We start from the raw sequence: 22454 nt of genomic DNA, 5'->3' as shown, positions 1-22454 counted from the left end.
AGAAATACTTTTTTGTGGCGTTTTGGAGAGATGGCAGGTGGTGAATGAGTAAAAAATCCTATGCATATTTAACTGTTCAAGGTTAGGGTTAGACAGAAGATTAACAGTGTGGTTAAGGTTAGGTTTAAAATCACGTTTTAAGAAGATAAATTGTAGAAATAGGCTGGGTTTATGCCTTTGTGGATGTGGTAACTAGTGACGACATAGAATGACCCTTCGAGAGACTTGTTAGGTTGGTTGCTAGGATACCACTGGGACTTTGTTGCAAACATGTCGGACAATGAAGGAGACCAAGGACCCAAAAGCACATTTTCTACTTACATGGCCGAGGGGGACCAGTTGTACCACAAAGGAGAGTATGTCAAAGCCATTGAAAGCTACTCTACGGTATGGCTTTAACTTTACTCTGTGTTGTTAACTAGCTGCTACAGTACAGTAGCTAGTAAAGTCAGCTAGCTAAAGTTAGTGGAAGAGAGGATTGGCATAAGTAGGAAGAGGTGCAGGGAGGACTATTGTATTGCTTCGTTCTTAACCAAGTGCTAAATGTGAATTTACCACATACCACTAGAAAAAAATCACTTGAACACCCCTCCAACTGTTAGCTAACATAATTATACTAGTGGGAAACTCGTCAATCAGCCTGCGCTCCGGCTCTCACGTCACTTATTAAGGAAATGTTCGGCAGTTGAATGCTACAAGTCATTATTTTTTAGAACTTCGCCATAGAGGGCTGCATACATTAGCCTGGTCTCATAGTCTAGACGTAACATAGTAAACGTAAATACTTGACACTCAAATTTGATTTAAGTTTGGTAAGGTTACTTAAGTGAGGGTGGATAGGCTTATAATGTGAACGTCTAGGAACCCAATGGTTGCATGTTCAAACCTCATCATGGACAACTTGAGCATTTTAGCTAATTATGAACTTCAACTATTCACTACTTTTTAGCTACTTTGCAACTATTTAGCATGTTAACTAACCCTTCCCTTAACCCTTTAACCTAACTCCTAACCGTAACCTTAATCTAGCCAACATTAGCCACAACAAATTGGAATTAATAAAAAATTTAAAAAGGGCAGCCGTGCTTCTAGCCCCTTGGCAACTTTGCAGTATTTATTTTTTATGTGATATTTCTTACATTATTAGCCCAGAATTTTTTTTGTGTTATTACATACAGCCGGGAAGAGCTTTTGGATATCAGAGCGGCGGTAACTCACCAGCATTACGACCAGGAATATGACTTTCCCGTATCGGATCCTTTGTTCGTACCCTCCAGGGCAATTTAACTGATTCCAGAGTCTGATCCAAAACACCACCAGTGGAAAAGAGGTATTTGGAGTGGACTTCTAGTCCAACTCAGGAGGTGTGCACACCACCCACTGCTTACGAGTATATTACTCGCTAAAGTTCAGTCTCTGGATAATAAAGTTGACGAGCTCAGGGCGAGAATTTCCTTCCAAAGAGACATCGGGGATTGTAACATACCCTGTTTCACAGAAACATGCCTCTCTCAGGATACACTGAGTCCATACAGCCAGTTGGGTTCTCAGTTCATCGCACAGACAGGAATAAATATCTCTCCGGGAAGAAGGGGGGCTGGGGTGTATGTTTCATGATTAATTACTCATGGTGTGATTGTGATAACGTACAGGAACTCAAGTCCTTTAGTTCACCCGACCTAGAATACCTCACAATCAAATGCCGACCGTATTACCTCCCTAGCCGCGTCCTCAGAGCATGCGCAGACCAGCTGGCTGGATTGTTTACGGACATTATTCAATCTCTCCCTATCCCAGTCTGCTATCCCCACGTGCTTCAAGATGGCCACCATTGTTTCTGTACCCAAGCAAGAAAACTGAACTAAATGACTATCGCCCCATAGCACTCACTTCTGTCATCATGAAGTGCTTTGAGAGACTAGTCAAGGATCATATCACTTCTACCTTACCTGACACCCTAGGCCCACTTCAATTTGTTTACCGCCCCACCTGATCCACAGACGATGCAATCACCATCGCACTGCACACTGCCCTATCCCATCTGGACAAGAGGAATACCTATGTTGAATGCTGAGCTATAGTCAATGAACATTCTTACATCATAGTACACTGCAAGCTCATTATTAAGCTTGAGGCCCTGGGTCTGAACCCCGCCCTGTGCAACAGGGTCCTGGACTTCCTGACGGGCTGCCCCCAGGTGGTGAAGGTAGGAAACAACACCTCCACTTCGCTGATCCTAAACACTGGGGCCCCACAAGGATGCCTGCTCAGCCCCCTCCTGTACCCCCTGTTCACCCATGACTGCGTGGCCACGCACGCCTCCAATCATCAAGTTTGGAGACGACACAACAGTAGTAGGCTTGATTACCAACAATGACGACACAGCGTACAGGGAGGAGGTGAGGGCCCTGGGAGTGTGGTGCTGGAAAATAATCTCTCACTCAACATCTACAAAACAAAAGAGCTGATCGTGAACTTTAGGAAACAGCGGAAGGAGCACCCCCTATCCACATCGACGGGACCGCAGTGGAGAAGGTGGAAAGTTCCTCGGCGACACATCACTGACAAACTGAAATGGTCCACCCACAGACAATGTGGTGAAGAAGGCACAACAGTGCCTCTTCAACCACAGGACGCTGAAGAAATTTGTCTTGGCACCGAAAACTCTCACAAACCTTTACAGATGTGCAATTGAGAGCATCCTGTCAGGCTGTATCATCGACTGGTATGGCAACTCCACCGCCCGCAACCACAGGGCTCTCCAGAGGGTGGTGCAGTCTACCCAACGTATCACCGGGGGCAAACTACCTTCTCTCCGGGACACCTACAGCACCCGATGTCACAGTAAGGCCAAAAAGATCATCAAGGACAACAACCACCCGAGCCACTGCCTGTTCACCCCGCTATCATCCAGAAGGCGAGGTCAGTACAGGTGCATCAAAGCTGGGACTGAGAGACTGAAAAACAGCTTCTATCTCAAGGCCATCAGACTGCTAAACAGCAATCACTAGCACATTAGAGGCTGCAGCTCTATATACATACACTTGAAATCATTGGCCACTTTAATAATGTAACACTAGTCACTTTAATAATCTTTACATATTTTTCATTACTCATCTCGTGTATATACTGTATTCTATTCTACTGTATCTTAGTCTATGCCGCTCTGACATTTATATATTCTTAATTCCATTCCTTTACTTTAGATTTGTGTATATTGTTGTGAAATTGTTAGATGTTACTTGTTAGATATTACTGCACTGTTGGAGCTAGAAACACAAGCATTTCGCTACACCCGCAATAACAGCTGCTAAACACGTGTATGTGTTCAATAAAATTAGATTTGATTTCAACATATACGTTTTGCCAATTCGTAACATATCATAACAAGTCGATGATGGATTTCCACAAATTAATACATACCATACGAAAACGTAACATATCACACTAAATGAAGTGTCTTGGATTTAACCCCCCCCCCCCCCGGTTCCTGAATGGACACCCCTTCCCTGCTTTGCTAGCTGTAGACAGTGTCCTTCACCCCCAGTACACAGCAGGCGTGAGCAACATCATGTGCTAGCTTGCTACACGGTATGGCCCCTGTCCGCCGTGTACTGGAGAAAACCATTCCCACCAGTAGCCCCCGCCTCCCACTAGCACAACTAGCTTGCTAGTTAGGTACACCACATGCTAGATAGCACACGGTGTCGCCCCCGCCTCCCACCTGCTGTGTACCGGACTAGCTTGCTAAAATAACACACAGTGTCCTTTGCTCCCGCCTACCAAACACCTGCCTACCAAACACCTGCCCTCACTGTTGTTAACAGAACTGCGAGAAAACAGTGCCCTACAGGCAGGGACGAAGGACACTGTCTACTGGTGTATGGCCAGCTAGCTACCGTTGCCGCCCCTTCTTCTGTGGGGTTTATCGGCAGCTGGCCTCCAACGCTATTGTGCATTAACGCAACCTACTGTACTGGAGCACCACCCACCTTCCGTCTCCTAGCTTAAAAGTTGACCAATAGAATTATAAAGAGGGGTTTCTGCAGATATAGGAATGTCCACATGCAGGAACGCCCCGAATTGCAGGCCGCAATTATCTTGGTCCCAACAGAGATGATTCTCTCGCGGTCAACATTTTTTTAATGTAAAAAATGAGCTGCTTCAACTTCAGTGGCCTTCCTCTCCGAGTCGGGCATGCGAGTTCAAGTGCGCCTAGTATATGTGTGGTCTCATTGAAATAGAGTAGGCTGCCTATGCATGGGTTGAAAATCACGTGGCAGTTATCTTTCCAAGGAAATGTACATAAATAGGATTAGACTATAATTTAATACAGTGTGTGTAAATAAATATTGATAATGGAAAAAGTGGAGTGCGCTCAACCAATGTGAATCCAGGTGCAATCAAAATGTTTTATCATCATTGAAAAGCGCATAGGCTACCATGGTGGATGAGAGTTGTGCTTTTAATTTTCAATAAATAGTGATTACTTATTTATTTGTCTCTGCCTGCAGATCGTCCTCCTAAAAGGTAGGCTATATCCTATAAGCAAAACCTAGTACAAGAGAAAGTGCAAGTGTCTGCTGTAGTCATTCTTGCCTCTTCAAGTTCAGTAGTCATACATCAGGTGCTCATGTGGTCTCAATTAAACAGAGTAGGCTTTAGCTGCATGGCCAGAGAAGCCCAGGGCAGTTATCTTTCCAAGGAAATCTACTTCCTAAATGATTAGGTTATAATTTACTACATTGTCTATAAATAAATATTGATCACCCATATTAGTCTCAGTCTAAAAATCGTCCCACTCCTAAAAGGTAGGCTATAAAAATAGCTCAAGAGAAAGTGCAAGTCTCTCCAACTCTGCTCTCGTCAAACTACACTGAACAAAAATATAAACGCAACATGTAAAGTGTTGGTCCCATGTTTCATGAGCTGAAATAAAAAATCCCTGAAATGTTCCATACTCACAAAAGCTTATTTCTTTCATATCAAGAAGCTGATTAAACAGCATGATCATTACACAGGTGCACCTTGTGCTGGGGACAATAAAAGGCCACTTTAAAATGTGCAGTTTTGTCACACAACACAATGCCACAGATGTATTCAAGTTTTGAGGGAGCGTGCAATTAGCATGCTGACTTCAGGAATGTCCACCAGAGCTTTTGCCAGAGAATTGAATGTTAATTTCTCTACCATAAGCTGCCTCCAACGTCGATTTAGAGAATTTGGCAGTACGTCCAACCGGCCTCACAACTTTTTTATTTTATTTTATTTCACCTTTATTTAACCAGGTAGGCTAGTTGAGAACAAGTTCTCATTTGCAACTGCGACCTGGCCAAGATAAAGCATAGCAGTGTGAACAGACAACAACACAGAGTTACACATGGAGTAAACTGCAAACCACATGTAACCACACCAGCCCAGGTCCTCCACATCCAGCTAATTCACCTGTAAGATCGTCTGAGGGGGTGTGGGGAGGGTGCCAAGGAGTATTTATGTCTGTAATAAAGCTCTTTTATGGGGAAAAACTCATTCTGATTGGCTGGACCTGGCTCCCCAGTGGGTGGGCCTGGCTGCCAAGTGTGTGGGCCTATGCACACCCATGGCTGCACCCCTTCCCAGTCATGTGAAATCCATAGATTAGGGTCTAATTTATTTATTTCAATTGACTGATTTCCTTATATGAACTGTAACTCAGTAAAATCTTTGAAATTGTTGCGATAGCGAGTCGGACAGAAAGCCAGCGGGGGCGGGCAGGTGCTGTATGACTCTACTTCATAATTGGTCAATTCCCATCTTCCACTTGGTTATGAACGCAGTATATATTTGTATCATGTTTCCATGATAGACGGAGGGCCACAAAATATTTTTGAAAGGTTGCAATCACCACCGTCTGTGAATTTTGTGAGCAGTAAATACATCTCATACTGATGTATTTATAAATACAACTAGCTACTGCTACATGGGAATTATGTTTACAATACAGTGCATTCGGAAAGTATTAAGACCCCTTGACTTTTTCCACATTTTGTTACGTTACAGCCTTATTCTAAAATTGATTAAATTGTTTTTTTCCCTCATCAATCTGCACACAGTACCCCATAATGACGAAGCAAAAACAGTTTTCTTTTTAATTTAAGCAAATTTATAAAGCTCTGTCAGGTTGGATGGGGAGCGTCGCTGCGTCTCTCCAGAAATGTTCGATTGGGTTTAAGTCCGGGCTCTGGCTGAGCCACTCAAGGACATTCAGATACTTGTCCCGAAGCCACTTGGGGTCGTTGTTCTGTTGGAAAGTGAACAGTCACCCCAGTCTGAGGTCCTGAGCGCTCTGGAGCAGGTTTTCATCTCTGTACTTTGCTCCTTTTGTCTTTCCCTCGATCCTGACTAGTCTCCCATTCCCTGCCGCTGAAAACATCCACACAGCATGATGCTGCCACCACCATGCTTCATCGTAGGGATGGTGCCAGGTTTCCTCCTGGGACCATCTTGGCATTCAGGCAAAAGAGTACAATCTTTGTTTCATCAGACCAGAGAATCTTGTTTCTCATGGTCTGAGAGTCCATTAGGTGTCTTTTGGCAAACTCCAAGCAGGCTGTAATGTGCCTTATACTGAGGAGGGACTTCCATCTGGCCACTCTACCATAAAGGCATGATTGGTGGCTGCAGAGATGGTTGTCCTTCTGGAAGGTTCTCCCATTGCCACATAGGAACTCTGGAGCGCTGTCAGAATGACCATCAGTTCTTGTCAACTCCTTGACCAAGGCTCTTCTCCCCCGATTGCTCAGTTTGGCCAGGCGACCAGCTCTAGGAAGAGTCTTGGTGGTTCCAAACTTCTTTCATTTAAGAATGATGGAGGCCACTGTGTTCTAGGGAACCTTCAATGCTGCAGACATGTTTTGCTACCCTTCCCCAGATCTCGACACAATCCTGTCTCGGAGCTCTAAGGACAATTCCTTCGACCTCTTTGCTTGGTTTTTGCTCTGACATGCACTGTCAACTGTGGGACCTTATAGAAAAGGGTGTGCGCCTTTCCAAACCATGTCTAATCGATTGAATTTACCACAGGTGGACTCCAATCAAGTTGTGGAAACATCTCAAGGATGATCAATGGAAACAGGATGAACCTGAGCTCAATTTTGAAGTCTGATAAGTATCTGGGTCTGAATTGTTATGTAAATAAGGTATTTCTGTTTTTTATTTTTAATAAATGTGTCAATTTCTAAAAACCTGTTTTCGCTTTTGTCATTATGAGGTATTGTGTGTTGATTGATTAAAAAAATATAATTTAATCAATTTTAGAATAAGGCTGTAATGTAACAAAATTTGGAAAAAGTCAAAGGGTCTGAATACTTTCCAAGTGTATTAGCAAATACTTTAGCTACCATTTGTGTTTTTTGTCATTAAAATTCACAGGAGAATGTCACAAGCAGTTCACATTTTCTTAGCATAAGCAAAATATCCCCATAATGGGGATATATTGTTTGTGGTAAGCAAATGTGAACTGATGAGCCATCAGTACGGAATAGGCTAGACTAAAATGGTATAGAACAGAATAGCATTGAATAGAATAGGAAAGGATTAGCCGATGTGTTCATCATTTGTCTTTAATTTAAAAATGAATACTGGATATCTTAAATACTCTGGCTTTAATACAAAAAAGGGATCTTCCCTGGAGGCACATTAACTTGTGGTGAGTTGCTTGTATGCCTATAAGCACTCAACTGTCTTACAATACATATCTATTATTCATTACTGAGACAAAAATTATAGACTGACATCTCGTGAACTGTTGAGGAGCTGCAGTGTAGCCGATCGACTGAAACGTCGACTGAATAAGGTTGAACCGCATGCTGTTCCATTTGTGTTGAAATTTGAATCATTAACTGTTTTTGATTATTTTAGTCAAGACAAATAATGGTTACACTATTTGTGTGCTGTGTGTGCGTTCTAGACAGGTCTCCACGCCTCTCGAACGCTCTGGAAAGACGAGAACTTTCTTTCCCTGCGCGTGCACTGCATGCGCCTCGCAGGTGCGTCATTGCGCAGGAATGCTGCGCTCTCATTGGGCAATGTAGTCAGAGCGTTCTAGAAATGTCTAGAAATGGGCAATGGGGATGGTATATATTCTGGTGAAGTACATTCAGATTCAAACATCGACTCAACGAGAATACTCAAGGGAAAAGAAAGCAAGAAAAGAGAAGAGCCACGTTCGAAAGAACTCTACATTCATAAACTGTAAGTAAAGGGAAATTAATTCAGTACCCCATTTTCATAATGGCTGTGACAGTTATAAACTTGATAGTAATAGAAAATGAAGCTATGTTGGTTGTATCGACATAGCCGATTTAGCTATAACATTATGCCAGAATATTTGGTTAACAAAGAAATAATATTATAAAGGTATAATAGTCATCCATTTATTATGTTATTTCATTGGACAGACTAGGCCTAAATTTCTTTTTTTTGTAACATATTATAATGAGTTATTTCTTAGTTTTTAAGAAAATCTGCTTTAATTCTGTGAAGATAATACAATATTATCCAGGAATGTTCATAGAAAAAAATGTAGGCCTGTTGTGAAAAGAGTATCTCTAATAGGTTAGCAGAAATGATTGTTTCTGCCATTGTCTTCGTTAAACCCCACTGAATATGTGCCTGGCCAGTATTAGTGTATAACACTAATATATATAACAAACATTGACAACAGTGTTGTTATCAGACCTGGGTTCAAATGCGTATTATTGTTTTTCAAGGACTTTCAAATACCAGTACATTTTGAAATGTAAATAGTTGAATATTGGAATGTGTTTGGAAATACATTTGGAAAGTATTGGCATGTATTTGAAAATACTCAAATACACAGACAAGTGTATTTTAAAATACAAATATTTAAATATTCAATGCATTTGAACCCAGAATTGTTTGTTCCTAGGTGTCTTTGAAATGTATTTGAAAATAGTTTCAAATAGTATTTATATGAAATTATTAGAAAATACTTTCAAATATTTTAAATAGAAGTGGCCGCATTATCTGAAAATATTCAAATACACAGAAAATAAGAATTACAAATACTTAAGTACGCATGTATTTGAACCCAGGTCTGGTTGTTATTCAAGTATATTTAGTATAACATCTCAGTTGGTGGAGATTGACATTACTTGCACCTAGGTTTTCGTAGAATAATATCAATTTCTAAAATATTTCATTATTTTGTAGGCAACTAACTCCAAACCATCAAGATGTCATCAGCTAATGGCCTGTCTATCGGCATTGACCTGGGCACCACCTACTCCTGTGTGGGGGTGTTCCAGCATGGCAAAGTGGAGATCATTGCCAACGACCAGGGCAACAGGACCACGCCCAGCTATGTGGCCTTCACAGACACTGAGAGACTCATCGGAGACGCAGCAAAGAACCAGGTGGCCATGAACCCCAACAACACCGTTTTCGACGCCAAACGCCTAATTGGCCGAAAGTTCAACGATCAGGTCGTGCAAGCTGACATGAAGCATTGGCCCTTTAAGGTGGTCAGCGACGGAGGAAAGCCTAAAGTTCAGGTAGATTACAAAGGTGAGAACAAATCCTTCAACCCAGAGGAGATATCCTCCATGGTCCTGGTGAAGATGAGGGAGATTGCTGAGGCTTACCTGGGCCAGAAGGTGTCCAATGCAGTCATCACAGTCCCTGCCTACTTCAACGATTCACAGAGACAAGCCACTAAGGACGCTGGAGTGATCGCTGGGCTGAATGTGCTGAGGATCATCAACGAGCCCACGGCGGCAGCCATCGCTTACGGCATGGAAAAAGGCAAGTCCAGGGAACGCAACGTTCTGATTTTTGACCTGGGTGGGGGCACCTTTGACGTGTCCATCCTGACCATCGAGGATGGGATCTTTGAGGTGAAGGCCACAGCTGGCGACACTCACCTGGGCGGCGAGGACTTTGACAACCGCCTGGTCAGTCACTTTGTGGAGGAGTTCAAGAGGAAACACAAGAAGGACATCAGCCAGAACAAGCGGGCTCTGAGGAGACTGAGGACAGCCTGCGAGAGGGCCAAGCGAACGCTGTCCTCCAGCTCCCAGGCCAGCATTGAGATTGACTCCCTCTTTGAGGGCATCGACTTCTACACCTCCATCACCAGGGCTCGTTTTGAGGAGATGTGTTCTGACCTCTTCAGGGGAACACTGGAGCCCGTGGAGAAAGCCCTCAGGGATGCCAAGATGGACAAGGCCCAAATCCACGACGTCGTCCTGGTCGGAGGCTCCACCCGGATCCCCAAGGTCCAGAAGCTCCTGCAGGACTTTTTCAACGGCCGTGAACTAAACAAGAGCATCAACCCAGACGAAGCGGTAGCCTACGGCGCTGCCATCCAGGCGGCCATCTTATCTGGCGACAAGTCTGAGAACGTCCAGGACCTGCTGCTGCTGGATGTGGCTCCCCTGTCCCTGGGCATCGAAACCGCCGGAGGTGTCATGACCGCCCTGATCAAACGCAACACCACCATCCCATCCAAACAGACCCAGACCTTCACCACTTACTCCGACAACCAGCCCGGGGTCATGATCCAGGTCTACGAGGGAGAGAGAGCCATGACCAAGGACAACAACCTCCTGGGGAAGTTTGAGCTCTCTGGGATCCCCCCTTCCCCACGAGGAGTCCCTCAGATCGAGGTGACCTTTGACATTGACGCCAATGGCATTCTGAACGTAGCAGCGGTGGACAAGAGCACGGGCAAAGAGAACAAGATCACCATCACCAACGACAAGGGCCGGCTCAGCAAAGAGGATATTGAGAGGATGGTGCAGGACGCTGACAAATACAAAGCTGAGGATGACGCACAGAGGGAGAAGATGGCAGCCAAGAACTCCCTGGAGTCATACGCCTTCAATATGAAGAGCAGCGTGGAGGACGACAACATGAAAGGCAAGATCAGCGAGGAGGACAAAAAGAAAGTGATGGACAGGTGCGACCAGACCATTTCCTGGTTGGAGAACAACCAGCTAGGCGACAAAGAGGAGTATGAGCATCAGCTAAAGGAGCTGGAGAAAGTATGCCAGCCTATCATTACCAAGCTGTACCAGCAGGGAGGGATGCCCACAGGTTGCTGTGGAGATCAGGCACGGACCAGCTCTGGTGGCAGCTCCCAAGGCCCAACCATTGAAGAGGTTGACTAAAGTGAGGGACTTGTATAAAGGACTTTTCAAAATGTATAAGTATCACTGCATACAATTTGCTATTCAGGAAATACTTTGTACTTATACTTATTTCTACTGGTTAAAATGTTAATGCATTGTTATGGCTCAGTGCTATTTAAGAATTGCGTTATATATTTATTGGTTGTACTGTAAAGATGACAATATGTAAACATACTGAAAGATAAAAGAAACACTGATGTAAATCTGTTATTTCATACCATATTTCATTGCTGGACATTGCAAATAAAATGTATTGAAATAAGTTTCTAGGTCTGTTGGCTGTTTCCTTGAATTCCTTCTCATCATAACACATTCAGTATTCACATTTATATAATATTTCTTATACAATATTGTAAACAAAACTTTGATAGATGGCTAAACCACCAGAGATACCCTAATGGCCACAATGTTTTGGCTATCAACTCTTTATTCTCTGATAACATCTGATACAATCACTACGGTCCTTCTTGGAAAAAGAGGCACAAATACATTTCTGGCACATATTTTAAAAAACTATTACAGGTCACAATTTTCTTTACTTTGTGCTTTATGGTGTTATGCTCAGAGAACCAAATACTGTATAATAAATTGATTTTGAAGTATTTAAAGTGGAACTGACAGCATTTTAACTACTTTGCAGATATGAAACAAATGGGCAATCATAATATCAGTAAAACATCAAATTCCCAGTTTATGCTTCAAAACCAACTTTATAAGAGGTTTTAAAAAATAGCTTCTATTTGACTCAAAATTCCATGAAGTAAAGGAAGGCATTGTTGGGAGAATAGATGGATGCAGTTCAATGCATGATTCATATAATTCACCAATACATTTATTGGTAGTCCAAAAAATGGTGCTATCAGGTTGTAAATCACAGCTGGCCTGGTACATTGTTTGCTGCTGCCATTCATTCGGGATGCACCGTTTCAGTTTCAATAACTTAATATTTTGAACAAGAACAGACGACTTTAACTAATGCTGGGAATGTCAATGCAATGAAACTATAAGGTGTTCACCCATAAAATGTATGTTTCATTCAATGAAAAACAACCTATAGCTAAGTTATTGTTATTTAGAGTTATTAAATACTTTTTGATTAGGGTCGCAGCATATTATGCACATCTGCAAGCGTAGCAGCAAAGGCTGGACAAACGATTTATCTATTTTGTTTTAAAACGTTAAGATGCTATATACAGCATATGTACATAAGTGGACATTATAAAGGGCCATATTTTTTCAAATAAAACAATGGCCCGTTTGAGTCGCAGTTGCACGTCTTTTTGTAAAAACAAATCGCCTATGTCGGGCGAGTTCGTTGGGTAATTCAAAACTTCTGTACACTGTAATGCATGATTGTACACTTGGGATTCGATTGTGGGTGTACTAATGCGTTGGTTCTATTTTGTTTTGTTTTACTATAACCTTAAAATGGTGACGATGTAGGTTGTGTAGCGGTTAGGGGTTATGGTGTGAAGGTTTGGCAAGGAGAGGTTTTTGTGCCTAGTCACAGACAGCTGTTCTGTTGTGTACTGAAGTCCACAAGTGAAGGGAAGAAGGAAGGGCTTGTAGATTCGAGAAGGAATTTTACAACAAGTAAAGTGATAATGCTCTATGTGGCTGCTATGAAATTGAACTGTGTGTGTGGGTGATCAGGGGTGTATTCATTCTGACGATTCTTTGGAAAAGAAATTCTTAAACAGAACGAAATGGGGCGGGACCTACCTGAATTTGTCCAATAGAAACTCTTGAAACGTTTTGCAACTGTTTGTACTAAAGATTACACACCATATCAGCTAGATGCAGGCAAGAGTGTGCAAGGCAGTATTGAATGGTGTCTCTGTCACCTTTATTACTCCAATTTGTCTCTCGACCTGTGCACCTACAGTATACATTTTCATTGCTAGGCTATAGGTTGTAGCAATCTCTTGATTGGTATAGGGCAAATTTGAGTAACATGTAGTAGCCTAAACCTATTGATGTTACATTGAGCTGGGTGAATGGGAATATGAATGACAGTTATCCAATATGCTGTAATAGAAATAAGGCCATGGTTATAGAACAAAATCCTCCATAATCTTGAACGGCACAAACCGGCACTGCTGCGTATATAGTGTGAAGTGGGTCCTCATTTAGTAGTTGCATTGTGCTGCAGTGCGGTATGGTAAGGCACCTTTTAAAGTGTGTGAAATCTTAGTATTTTACTGTCAGCCATTGTTGCTGTTAATGCTCATTCAGACCACCAGAGAGCATTTTTGAGCACATCTACTCCAGCCTGAAAGAAATACTGCGGACCTACAGTAAGTACAAGATAAGGACATGTTGTCGACAGTTTTATGGGTTTAACTGAATGAATGATTATCTTGAAGGAATTAGTCGCCTTCTTTTCTTTCTAATGGGCAGCAAACTGTATTTTTTTATTAACTTCAGTTTCACACTGTGGTAAATAAACATGTTAAGCCATATTTTCATCTAAACTAATTTCTATTTGATAGGGTGTCATTGAGGCCGTTTATGATATAAATGATTTTGTTATAAGATCACTGTTTGTTATGTGGCGTGTGTGTTTCTATACAATCATTCAAATTAGTTTCCAGCACCAATTAGCTGTTATGAGCGTTTCGGCTAGCTATTGTCCAATTTAATTTCTCATCAAGGTGTGAACTGCAACTCACATCCATTACTACTGTAAGCCCAGTATTCTAAAAATGAAAACACAGCATCTACAGTACTTTTTCATCAACATCTTTGTGTTTTTGTTAATAAAATATATTATAATTAGATTTTAAAAAGACTGTTTCAAAATGCAGATGTTTATTAGGTTACTGTACAGCAGCTGTTACCAAACTAGGGGTCGGGACCAAAGCTCCCACTGGATATCTGACACCTCCTAACTTGATATTGTCTGGTAAAGACTCTGCATCAAAACTCAGCAGGACAGACAGTATCTTCTCTGTTTCACCACACTCTCCACCGGGTCTGCGTCACACCAAACGGCAGGCGTCACAGACACCGGGAATCTTCAATTTTAGTTGGTTCTCAACATTTAACACCACCCCAGTTATCACTCCTTTCAACAGCCCTCAGCTCCGGAGAGCATAGCAAATCAAAGTTCTTGTCCCAAGACGCGTGGTGCGTGGTATCTTGAGTTTTCCGCCAGTCGCCATTACACTTCTTCGATATGATATGATAATGGTCCGCAAACAAACGCTTAAAGTGCACCAACTGTGTTGGAATGTATGATCAATCATGATCTGTCCCTATTCTGTACTACCATGAACATAAAATTCAAAACCAAATAAATCCCTAACTTTTACCACACCCTCCACCCTACCATAAAAAAACCTCTCCCCAACCCCATTCAACTTTATCTATATCCTGTTGAAACACTCCACCTTTAGGATTGTTCAGCATGTCAACAACCATTTCAACAGTAACATCTGTTACCCCCAATATCTCTTTTGCCATCTCCACAATAACCTTCAACCTGGAATTTCTGCTTTCCACAACCCGAGTTGTATTGTTAACCTTACCAATAAAAGCTATGAAGTCAACTAAATTCATTAGGTAGGTCCACTTAGGTAGGTCCACTTAGGTAGTTCCACAGTAGTTCCACTTACTACAGGTACATCCATGTAAGCTCCATCAGTCCTCACTGTAGTTCTACCAATCTGTTTTACGGCCTCTGCATATGATTCATCATGACCGATCCTATATCTCTGAGCCTCTCTAGCCTCTCTCTGTACCTGGCATCTACCAAATGCTGCGCTGTGTTCACCCCCGTAATTGCAGCACTTAACCTTCACATTGCTTCCACATTCACCACACTTGGCACATCTTTTCTTTCCTTTACACTGAGCAGCTACATGTCCTATTTTATGGCATTTAAAACACCACAGTGCATATGGGACAAATTCTCTAACTTTGAAACTATCTGTACTTTTCCCAGCAAGACTTTGTCAAACCTCAGCATCACTGATAAGCCTCTTTCCTACTGATCAACCTTAAGGCCTAAATCACTCTGCCTCCCTTTGCATTTTCTTTCATTTCGTCTGTTGACGTAGATATTGGGACCCCAGTGATGACTCTCGTCAATCTAGCATAATCACTAGGGACATGGCTTTTAATCTTCTTCCCATTAAGGTTTTCCATTTTCAGAATCTTCTCTTGCTGAGCCTAGCTACCATACAATATTAACAATATACAATTTCCGATGAACCAAGCTAATTTCACTTCACCTACCTCTCTCGGCATTAGTTAGTCGGATAGGGTGTAAGTGAGGCCCTGTGGTCTCATCAAACACCATCACCACTTTCCACTCCAACACATCATTAATCTTGCTTCCTACCTTGGCCCTCTTTATGCTTTTCATGATCTCTCTTCTTCCTATGTTTTTCCACTAAAGGCCATTCCCGTCCTTGACTCTCATCCTCCCACTCCATACCGCCAGAACTGACACCCATATTGTTTGCATTCCAGCACAGCTGTTGCTTCACCAACTTTTTCTCCATTTCCTTCATTTCATCCACACTACTCGCCGCCATTTCCGACCTCTCGTCCCTTCGTCCAAAATCTTTGCCATGCTTCGCTTGCCCCACTGCCATTACAGCGGCCATCCTCCCCATTTACATTTTTTATTTGGATGGGCAAGGAGGTATGGTAGGGCGGCCAGGCCCCCTAAGGCCCGCCCATAATGCTGACCCTGGTTTAAAGTTGAGAGATATCATTCACGCAAAGTAATGAGACAGGGTGTGTAAGTATGCCTCCAGGATAATATGCTAAAGTTGGCCTCATATAAAAATAAAAGACCAAAGACATCCAAAAATCCTTTAGATTAAGTGTTTTTAATGAAGCCAGCAATGCAAATAATTAATCTCAGTGATAGACAGTATACAGGTATTATTGCATGTTGACCTACCAATCACAGTGAAATTAAGTCTAGTCATGATCAGTTTCATATATTTCATAGTATATTGTCTTGATAGCGGCATTGGCGTTGTTGGTTGGCTAGCAAGCAAAACTTGACGTTAATTTACACACTGTTCACATTTGGGAAAACTGGTCCACCCACTTGGTAGCTAGCAGTGGAGGCTGGTGGGAGGAGCTATAGGAGGACAGTCTCTGAGTAATGGCTGGATTGGAATAAGTGGAACAGAGTCAAACGTGGTTTCCATATGTTTGATATGTTTGATACCGTTTCATTTACTCCATTCCAGCCATTACAATGAGCCCATACTCCTATAGCTCCTCCCACCAGCCTCCACTGGTAGCTAGCTATCGTTAGTTCAAATACAGCAGAATTAAGTACTGATATGAAAGTGCAATTGTAAACCTAAGGGTTGCACGTTTTGTTTTTTGCCCTAGCACTACATAGCTGATTAAAATAATGAAAGCTTGATGATGAGTTGATTATTTGAATCAGCTGTGTAGTGCTAGGGCAAAAACCAATACGTGCACCCCTTGGGTCCTGAGGGTCGAGTCTGGCTGAAATGTACGAAAGAGATCCCAGGTGGCGGGTTCTCGGTTGAACGTGGACGCTCATCGGACAGTCTTTGCACTTTCAAACCCACGCCCACCATGATGTATAGCACTGCCCACTGGGAGAAATGGTGAAGAGAGTGGGCGTGGTTGAGTGGTAAGGCTAAAGCAACCGACTGGGGAGGTATATCTCACACAGCCAAAAGTCGGACACTAATGTGGTTTTCCAACAGCAAGGCTCAGATCAACATGGCAGTGTTGCCATTGTTAATAAAAATGTTTTCATTATAATGTTGAAAAAAAAACATGTCTCCTAACCACAAACGGAAATCATACGTGTGTACATTGTACAATCAATTAGTGAGAGAGCACCTCAAACATCACATTCACATCACGGCACAGTTGGTTCCTGTTTCAGTCATGTCTTTGGTCACGTAAAAAAAACGAATGATTGGTTGGCAATAGAGCCTCCCACAATGCAAGAGATGGATGCAGGATGAAGTTATGAAAAGAAACTTGCAGTTGACTGCAGTCAAAACGTCATGACCTTAGATTTTTGCAATGCTGTTGACATGTAGGGGCAAGTCGGACAATTATTATCCCCATAATGCAACACTCTTTGAAAAGCCGACAAAAGTGATCCGCTCGAACGCGCCCAGTGTAGCCCCTCTTGGGGACAGTAGGAAAGATGATATCTGTGGGGTAGCTCTAATGATAGCTAAACAATAAACATTTAGCCACTTATAGCTAGCTATTTAGCTATGACCATATAATCAATTTGCTGTGGTTGAATGCAATCTCTGTGTATATGCATTTAGACTATTTCTTCTGTTACTCAGCTGTCAATCGAAAACGTATGTATTGGTTGCCAAGTCGTTTGGGCTGTCTCCTCAGTCAGTGGCTGGTGGCTTTTTTGCTACTCAAGTCTACACTACATGTATGTCAAGTTTGTATTTGTAGCTAATGACAGTTCATACATTTCTTTCAGGCATTGATTCTTCAGCCTGATGACAAACATTGTCTGGTTGCCAGATCCAAATGTTATGTAAAGATGGGAGATTCTGATAATGCATTGAGGGACGCAGAGGCCTCTCTCAAGGAGGACAAAGAATTCTTCAAGGTGCAATTTAAACATTGGGCATCATTATTCAGCCCTGTTCTATTTTCAGCCTTTGGCTTTATTGTGTAGCTGTCATTGTATTATCTCTCAGCCAGTGTTATTCAGGGAAGCTCTGTATTATCTGTTTTGTTTGGAACGGAACAGATGTTTCCCCCTGTTGGCCAGCTACTGTACTGAAATTCAAAGCTTTTTTTCTTTTCAATGACCACTAGGGCACACTCTTGTTTCTGATTAGTCATCATTTCCCAAGCAAAATCCATTGATTTATTTGTATTCCTCGTTTTCCAGGGTTTGTATCAGAAAGCGGAAGCTTTATACACCATGGGAGACTTTGAGTTTGCCTTGGTGTTTTACCACAGGGGGCACAAACTGCGGCCAGAGCTGCAGGAATTTAGACTGGGAATCCAAAAGGCCCAAGAGGCTATCGACAACTCTGTGGGCAGTAAGTACTGGGTCAAAATATTTTTGTAAAAGACCAACAGATTGAGTACCTCATTGTTCTCATAATGCAGTGTTTGTAAGTTTTCCATATGGTTTTCTAAATCTCTTATCTTTCCACCACCTCAGGCCCCTCATCTGTGAAACTGGAAAACAAGGGGGACCTGTCCTTCTTCCACAAAGCAGATGAGGTGAGTCAATGGTAAAGCCTTGAGACGATAAGCTGCATATTTTTCACAATTCCTAGAGACACCTCTGCATGTATGTCATCCTCATGATGAGTTCTGTGTGTGGGATTGATTGGCAGGTGAAGAAGGGACGGCCGAAGGGGCTGATTCACCCCCTGAGAAGGGAGATGAGGCAGCAGAACAAGAAGACGCCTAAGAGTGAGAAGACAGCAAAGCAGCTTCTGGGAGAGCTCTACAGCGATAAGGAGTACCTAGAGAAGCTACTGAAAGATGAAGGTAGCGCAGCCAAAATTATTTTACTTAGCATGTTCCTGTATTTTCACTCTTTCGTTTGAGTTTCAGTACACAATCAACACACTGTCACACTTGGGGAGATGCTCTTTTATCACGTACCCTATCTGGAGAATTGGCTTCTACGTGTCCTTTGATTTCCCTTACACAATCATTATTATCAGCATGAATTACAGAGCCCAGTGTGTGGGAAAGGGCAAATATTCCATTAAAGTCAAAGTCATAAATGGCCTCCAGACTTGGTGAAAGGTAAGATGCGGGGTGGGGAGAGACTGCAGGACCTCATCCTCAACTGCATCACCTATCTGGACACACGCACTGAGTTCTGGCGCCAGCAGAAGCCCATCTACGCACGGGAGAGAGACCGCAAGCTCATGCAGCAGAAGTGGAACAAGACCCGGCAGAACCCTCCCTCTGATCCCACCCGTTTTGTACTCAAGAGCCTGGAAGAGATCGATGCAGGTAAGAGAGAACAGACCCAAGGATGAATATGGCAGTTTGATGCTTATCAATACATCTTGGTCAATGGTAAATTCTTATTTTTCCTCCCCTCTAAGCTTTGACTGCAGGCAATGCAGAGAGCAGCCTGAAGAAAGCTCGGGAGGTCCTGAAGTCAGTTCAATGCTGGTCAGAGGAGGTGGTTCCCAATAAGAAAGAGGTGCTGGGGAACCTTCACAGCTGCATTGGAAATGCCCTGATTGACCTGGGGAAAATGGACAGAGCACTAGACAACCATCAGAAGGACTTGGACCTGGCCAGGCAATGGTGAGTGCTGTGGAGTGGACACTTCATTTCAGTCTGAAAGGTACACTCAACTACGCATTTATTTTGATTGTGAGGCTAAAATGTTTAATTTGGCTCTATACGTCAGGATTTTGGAGTATTCAAATGCTAACTTCTCCTCTTATTGGTAATGTTGAGAGGTTAGCATGTATTGGGGGCATGGTCTTTGTACATCTTTCTCACTCATCATTATTCATGATTATCCTGAATCATGATAGCATCCACATTAATGCAGAAGTGTTCAGAAACGTTGTTCTTATTTACAATCAAAGTGATTCCAAAATGACACAATACATGATTTACCATTCATTTATTTTGGGCACAACGTAATCCAAAACACAATCAAAACAAACAGCAAATGCATCCAGCAAGTTTGTAGAGTCACAAGCTTGATGTTGTCATTGCGTGCTAGGAATATGGGACCAAATACTAAACTTTTGACTTAATTTACTAAGTAAATGACACACTAAGTGAATTTGTCCAAATACTTGACACCTTCAAATGAGGGGACTAGATATATAAAGTGCATTCATATCTTAAAGGTAAAACAGATATGTATGAAAATAATCTCAAATAAAGGTGCCATTCTGTACTGTCTCCTCATATAAAACATTTGATCTCAAGTCCAAAATGCTGGAGTATAGAGCCAAATTAAGAGTTTTAGCTTCACTATCCAAATAAATACGTAGGCGAGAGTATATGATTTTCTAACGACCCACATTTCAAATCAAGTGCTTTTCACACACTGCATCTTATTGTTTTAACAGTGTTCTTTCACTTTCTTTGTTGTCCAACAGCAAACTCCCAGAGGCAAAGTCAAGGGCACTTGATAATGTTGGCCGAGTGTACGCCAGAATAGGAAAGTTCCCACAGGCTATCGATGCGTAAGTGGAAACTCAAAGTATATGGCATCACATCTGTGTTTTTATGTTTTGATTGTGTGATGAAGCAAATTGTTTTCTTTAATACAAAGGACTCCTAATGTATGGGTTCACTGTGTCATTCTATTCACTGTGTTTGTGTATTTGCTTCTCCATTCTCAGCTGGGAGGAAAAGATCCCCCTGGCCTGTGGCGGTCTGGAGAGGACCTGGCTGTTCCATGAGATAGGCCGCTGCTACCTGGAGCTGAAGCGTCACACCGAGGCCCGGGACTACGGCGTTCGCTCACTCGCTGTAGCCGATGAAATCGCTGATGAGAAGTGGCAACTGAACGCCTGTGTGTTGGTGGCACAGTCAGAGAGTAAGTACAGGTAGAAGTGTGGAGAAACCCTTCCCTTGTTTGAGTCGTTGACAAGTTGTGATGTGTATAGCAATGGCCCCCAGGCCTGTATTTTAAGTTCATCTTTACAGACTCTTAAAGAAAATGCCATTATCTCATGTCTGAGCTTGATCAAATTAATCAAATGTATTTTTTATGTACTGTGGTTCCATTGAGGGGCGGCAGGTAGCCTAGAGGTTAGAGTATTGGTACAGTGTTGTTTCGAATCCCCGAACCGGCATGGTGGAAAAATCTGCCGTTCTACCCTTGAGCAAGGCAGTAAACCCCCACACCTGCTCCCCTGGCGTCGATGCCGTGGACGTCGATTAATGCAGCCCCCCGCACCTCTCTGATTCAGAAGGGTTGGGTTAAATGCGGAAGACATATTTCGGGGGTTGAATGCTTTCAGTTGTGCAACTGACTAGGTATCCCCTTTCCCTTGACGTTTATGGGATTGAATGGGAAAATGTTCATACAATTCTGATCAATGCTGATTCTTTTGAATTACAACCTGGGGACAACCTAGAAACTTTGGACACGAGTTTTGATTTCATGGAAACTGTGATTAGTCTTGGTCTACTTGATCTTGGTCATAGCATTAAACTGGTCCTAACAGTCCTTTCCTTATGTGTCCCCTCCCAGTGAAGCTTGGCAACTTTAAATCCGGTGTTGCCCACTTTGAAAGAGCTTTGGACAGGGCTAAGGTTCTCCAGGATGACCCTGCGAGGGATGCCATCCAGAAGGTTACCTGAACATCCTTGTCAATTCAAGTCACTTCTTTCCTATTGTCAAATCACAATGGCTCACTGATACAATATTTTATGCCCTTATTTAGGCTCTCCGTGAGGCAAGGCAACGTTTATGAGCGCTCATCAGAAGATGACTGAAGAGGAGCCACAGACAGATTTTCAAAGACAATGTAATAAAAACGGTCTTTTAAGTATGCTTCTCTGACCTCCACTTGAGTTTTTTGCATACTTTTATTTTATTTTTTGATTTACATATTTAGAAATAGAAAAATTGCACACGTACAAAATGTACATACCCCTTACAGAATAAACTTAGGAGATACAGCTGAGGAAAGGACTTCACTTGGGTGGGAACAAAATTGAATTATCCTATGATGTATTACTTTGAAAATATGTTATTCATCTACACAGGAATTCAATCATTACAGCTATGTAGTATAATTTGATGTCTTCCTTTTCATTTATGTGTTTCCTGTAGTATTGCAATAAATGCATGTTTCCAATGTAATGTTTTGTAGTGTCTCATTAATAAAGCGTTTTGTTAAGCCTTGCTTAGTGTTTCGGAGTCATCTTTGTTTACAGTGTAACGTGCCACCGACTAATGATCCAGAAAGCAATTACTGTGTGTTGAGTCGTTGGCACTTGGCACACATGGTATTGTTAATCTAATTAAAACTATCTGAGAGACCGAGAGAACGGCCCAGAAGCTTTATACAAGGAAATATAGTTTAGAAAGACGGTTAAGATGTGTTTGGATTGCCTTATAAAACTCATGAACTTTTGCTGATCTGGCACATTTTTCAGCAGAGCCTGTTAGCAGGTGTTGGGTAACTTGGGTTTAATTGCCTGTGCCAATGTACATGTAAGCAGGCCATTGGAGACGAAAACAACAGACATGTACTGACTGGCACAATGCACCCAGTCAAAAATCATCTTACAGTTCTTTAGAACTGTGTACAC

The 22454-nt window shown here is 42.3% G+C and overlaps 2 protein-coding genes across 3 annotated transcripts; both read left to right on the top strand.

Annotated features, from left to right (window-relative positions):
• Positions 1-42: 42 nt before the first annotated feature.
• On the top strand, positions 43-22044 carry odad4 (outer dynein arm docking complex subunit 4). 2 transcript variants are annotated; one of them, XM_055891403.1, is made up of 11 exons: positions 43-387; positions 17656-17787; positions 18076-18229; positions 18355-18416; positions 18533-18689; positions 18942-19166; positions 19262-19469; positions 20285-20371; positions 20531-20727; positions 21388-21488; positions 21581-22044. In XM_055891403.1, exons 1-11 carry the CDS (start codon positions 271-273, stop codon positions 21608-21610), a joined length of 1470 nt encoding a protein of 489 aa, XP_055747378.1. In that variant the 5' UTR covers positions 43-270; the 3' UTR covers positions 21611-22044. The 2 variants fall into 2 exon arrangements, with proteins under 2 accessions (XP_055747378.1, XP_055747387.1); XM_055891412.1 differs by lacking the exon at positions 43-387 and adding an exon at positions 11535-13489.
• LOC129829570 (heat shock 70 kDa protein-like) lies at positions 8052-11454 on the top strand. The gene is made up of 2 exons (XM_055891353.1): positions 8052-8232; positions 9214-11454. The coding sequence occupies exon 2, from the start codon at positions 9237-9239 to the stop codon at positions 11169-11171; it is 1935 nt and encodes a 644-aa protein (XP_055747328.1). The 5' UTR covers positions 8052-8232; positions 9214-9236; the 3' UTR covers positions 11172-11454.
• Positions 22045-22454: the final 410 nt, after the last annotated feature.

The sequence above is a fragment of the Salvelinus fontinalis genome, chromosome 2 (assembly GCF_029448725.1).
Source record: "Salvelinus fontinalis isolate EN_2023a chromosome 2, ASM2944872v1, whole genome shotgun sequence".
Classification (NCBI taxonomy): domain Eukaryota; kingdom Metazoa; phylum Chordata; class Actinopteri; order Salmoniformes; family Salmonidae; genus Salvelinus; species Salvelinus fontinalis.
Note: the sequence above shows the minus strand (reverse complement) of the source record. Positions and strands in the feature narration are given on the sequence as shown.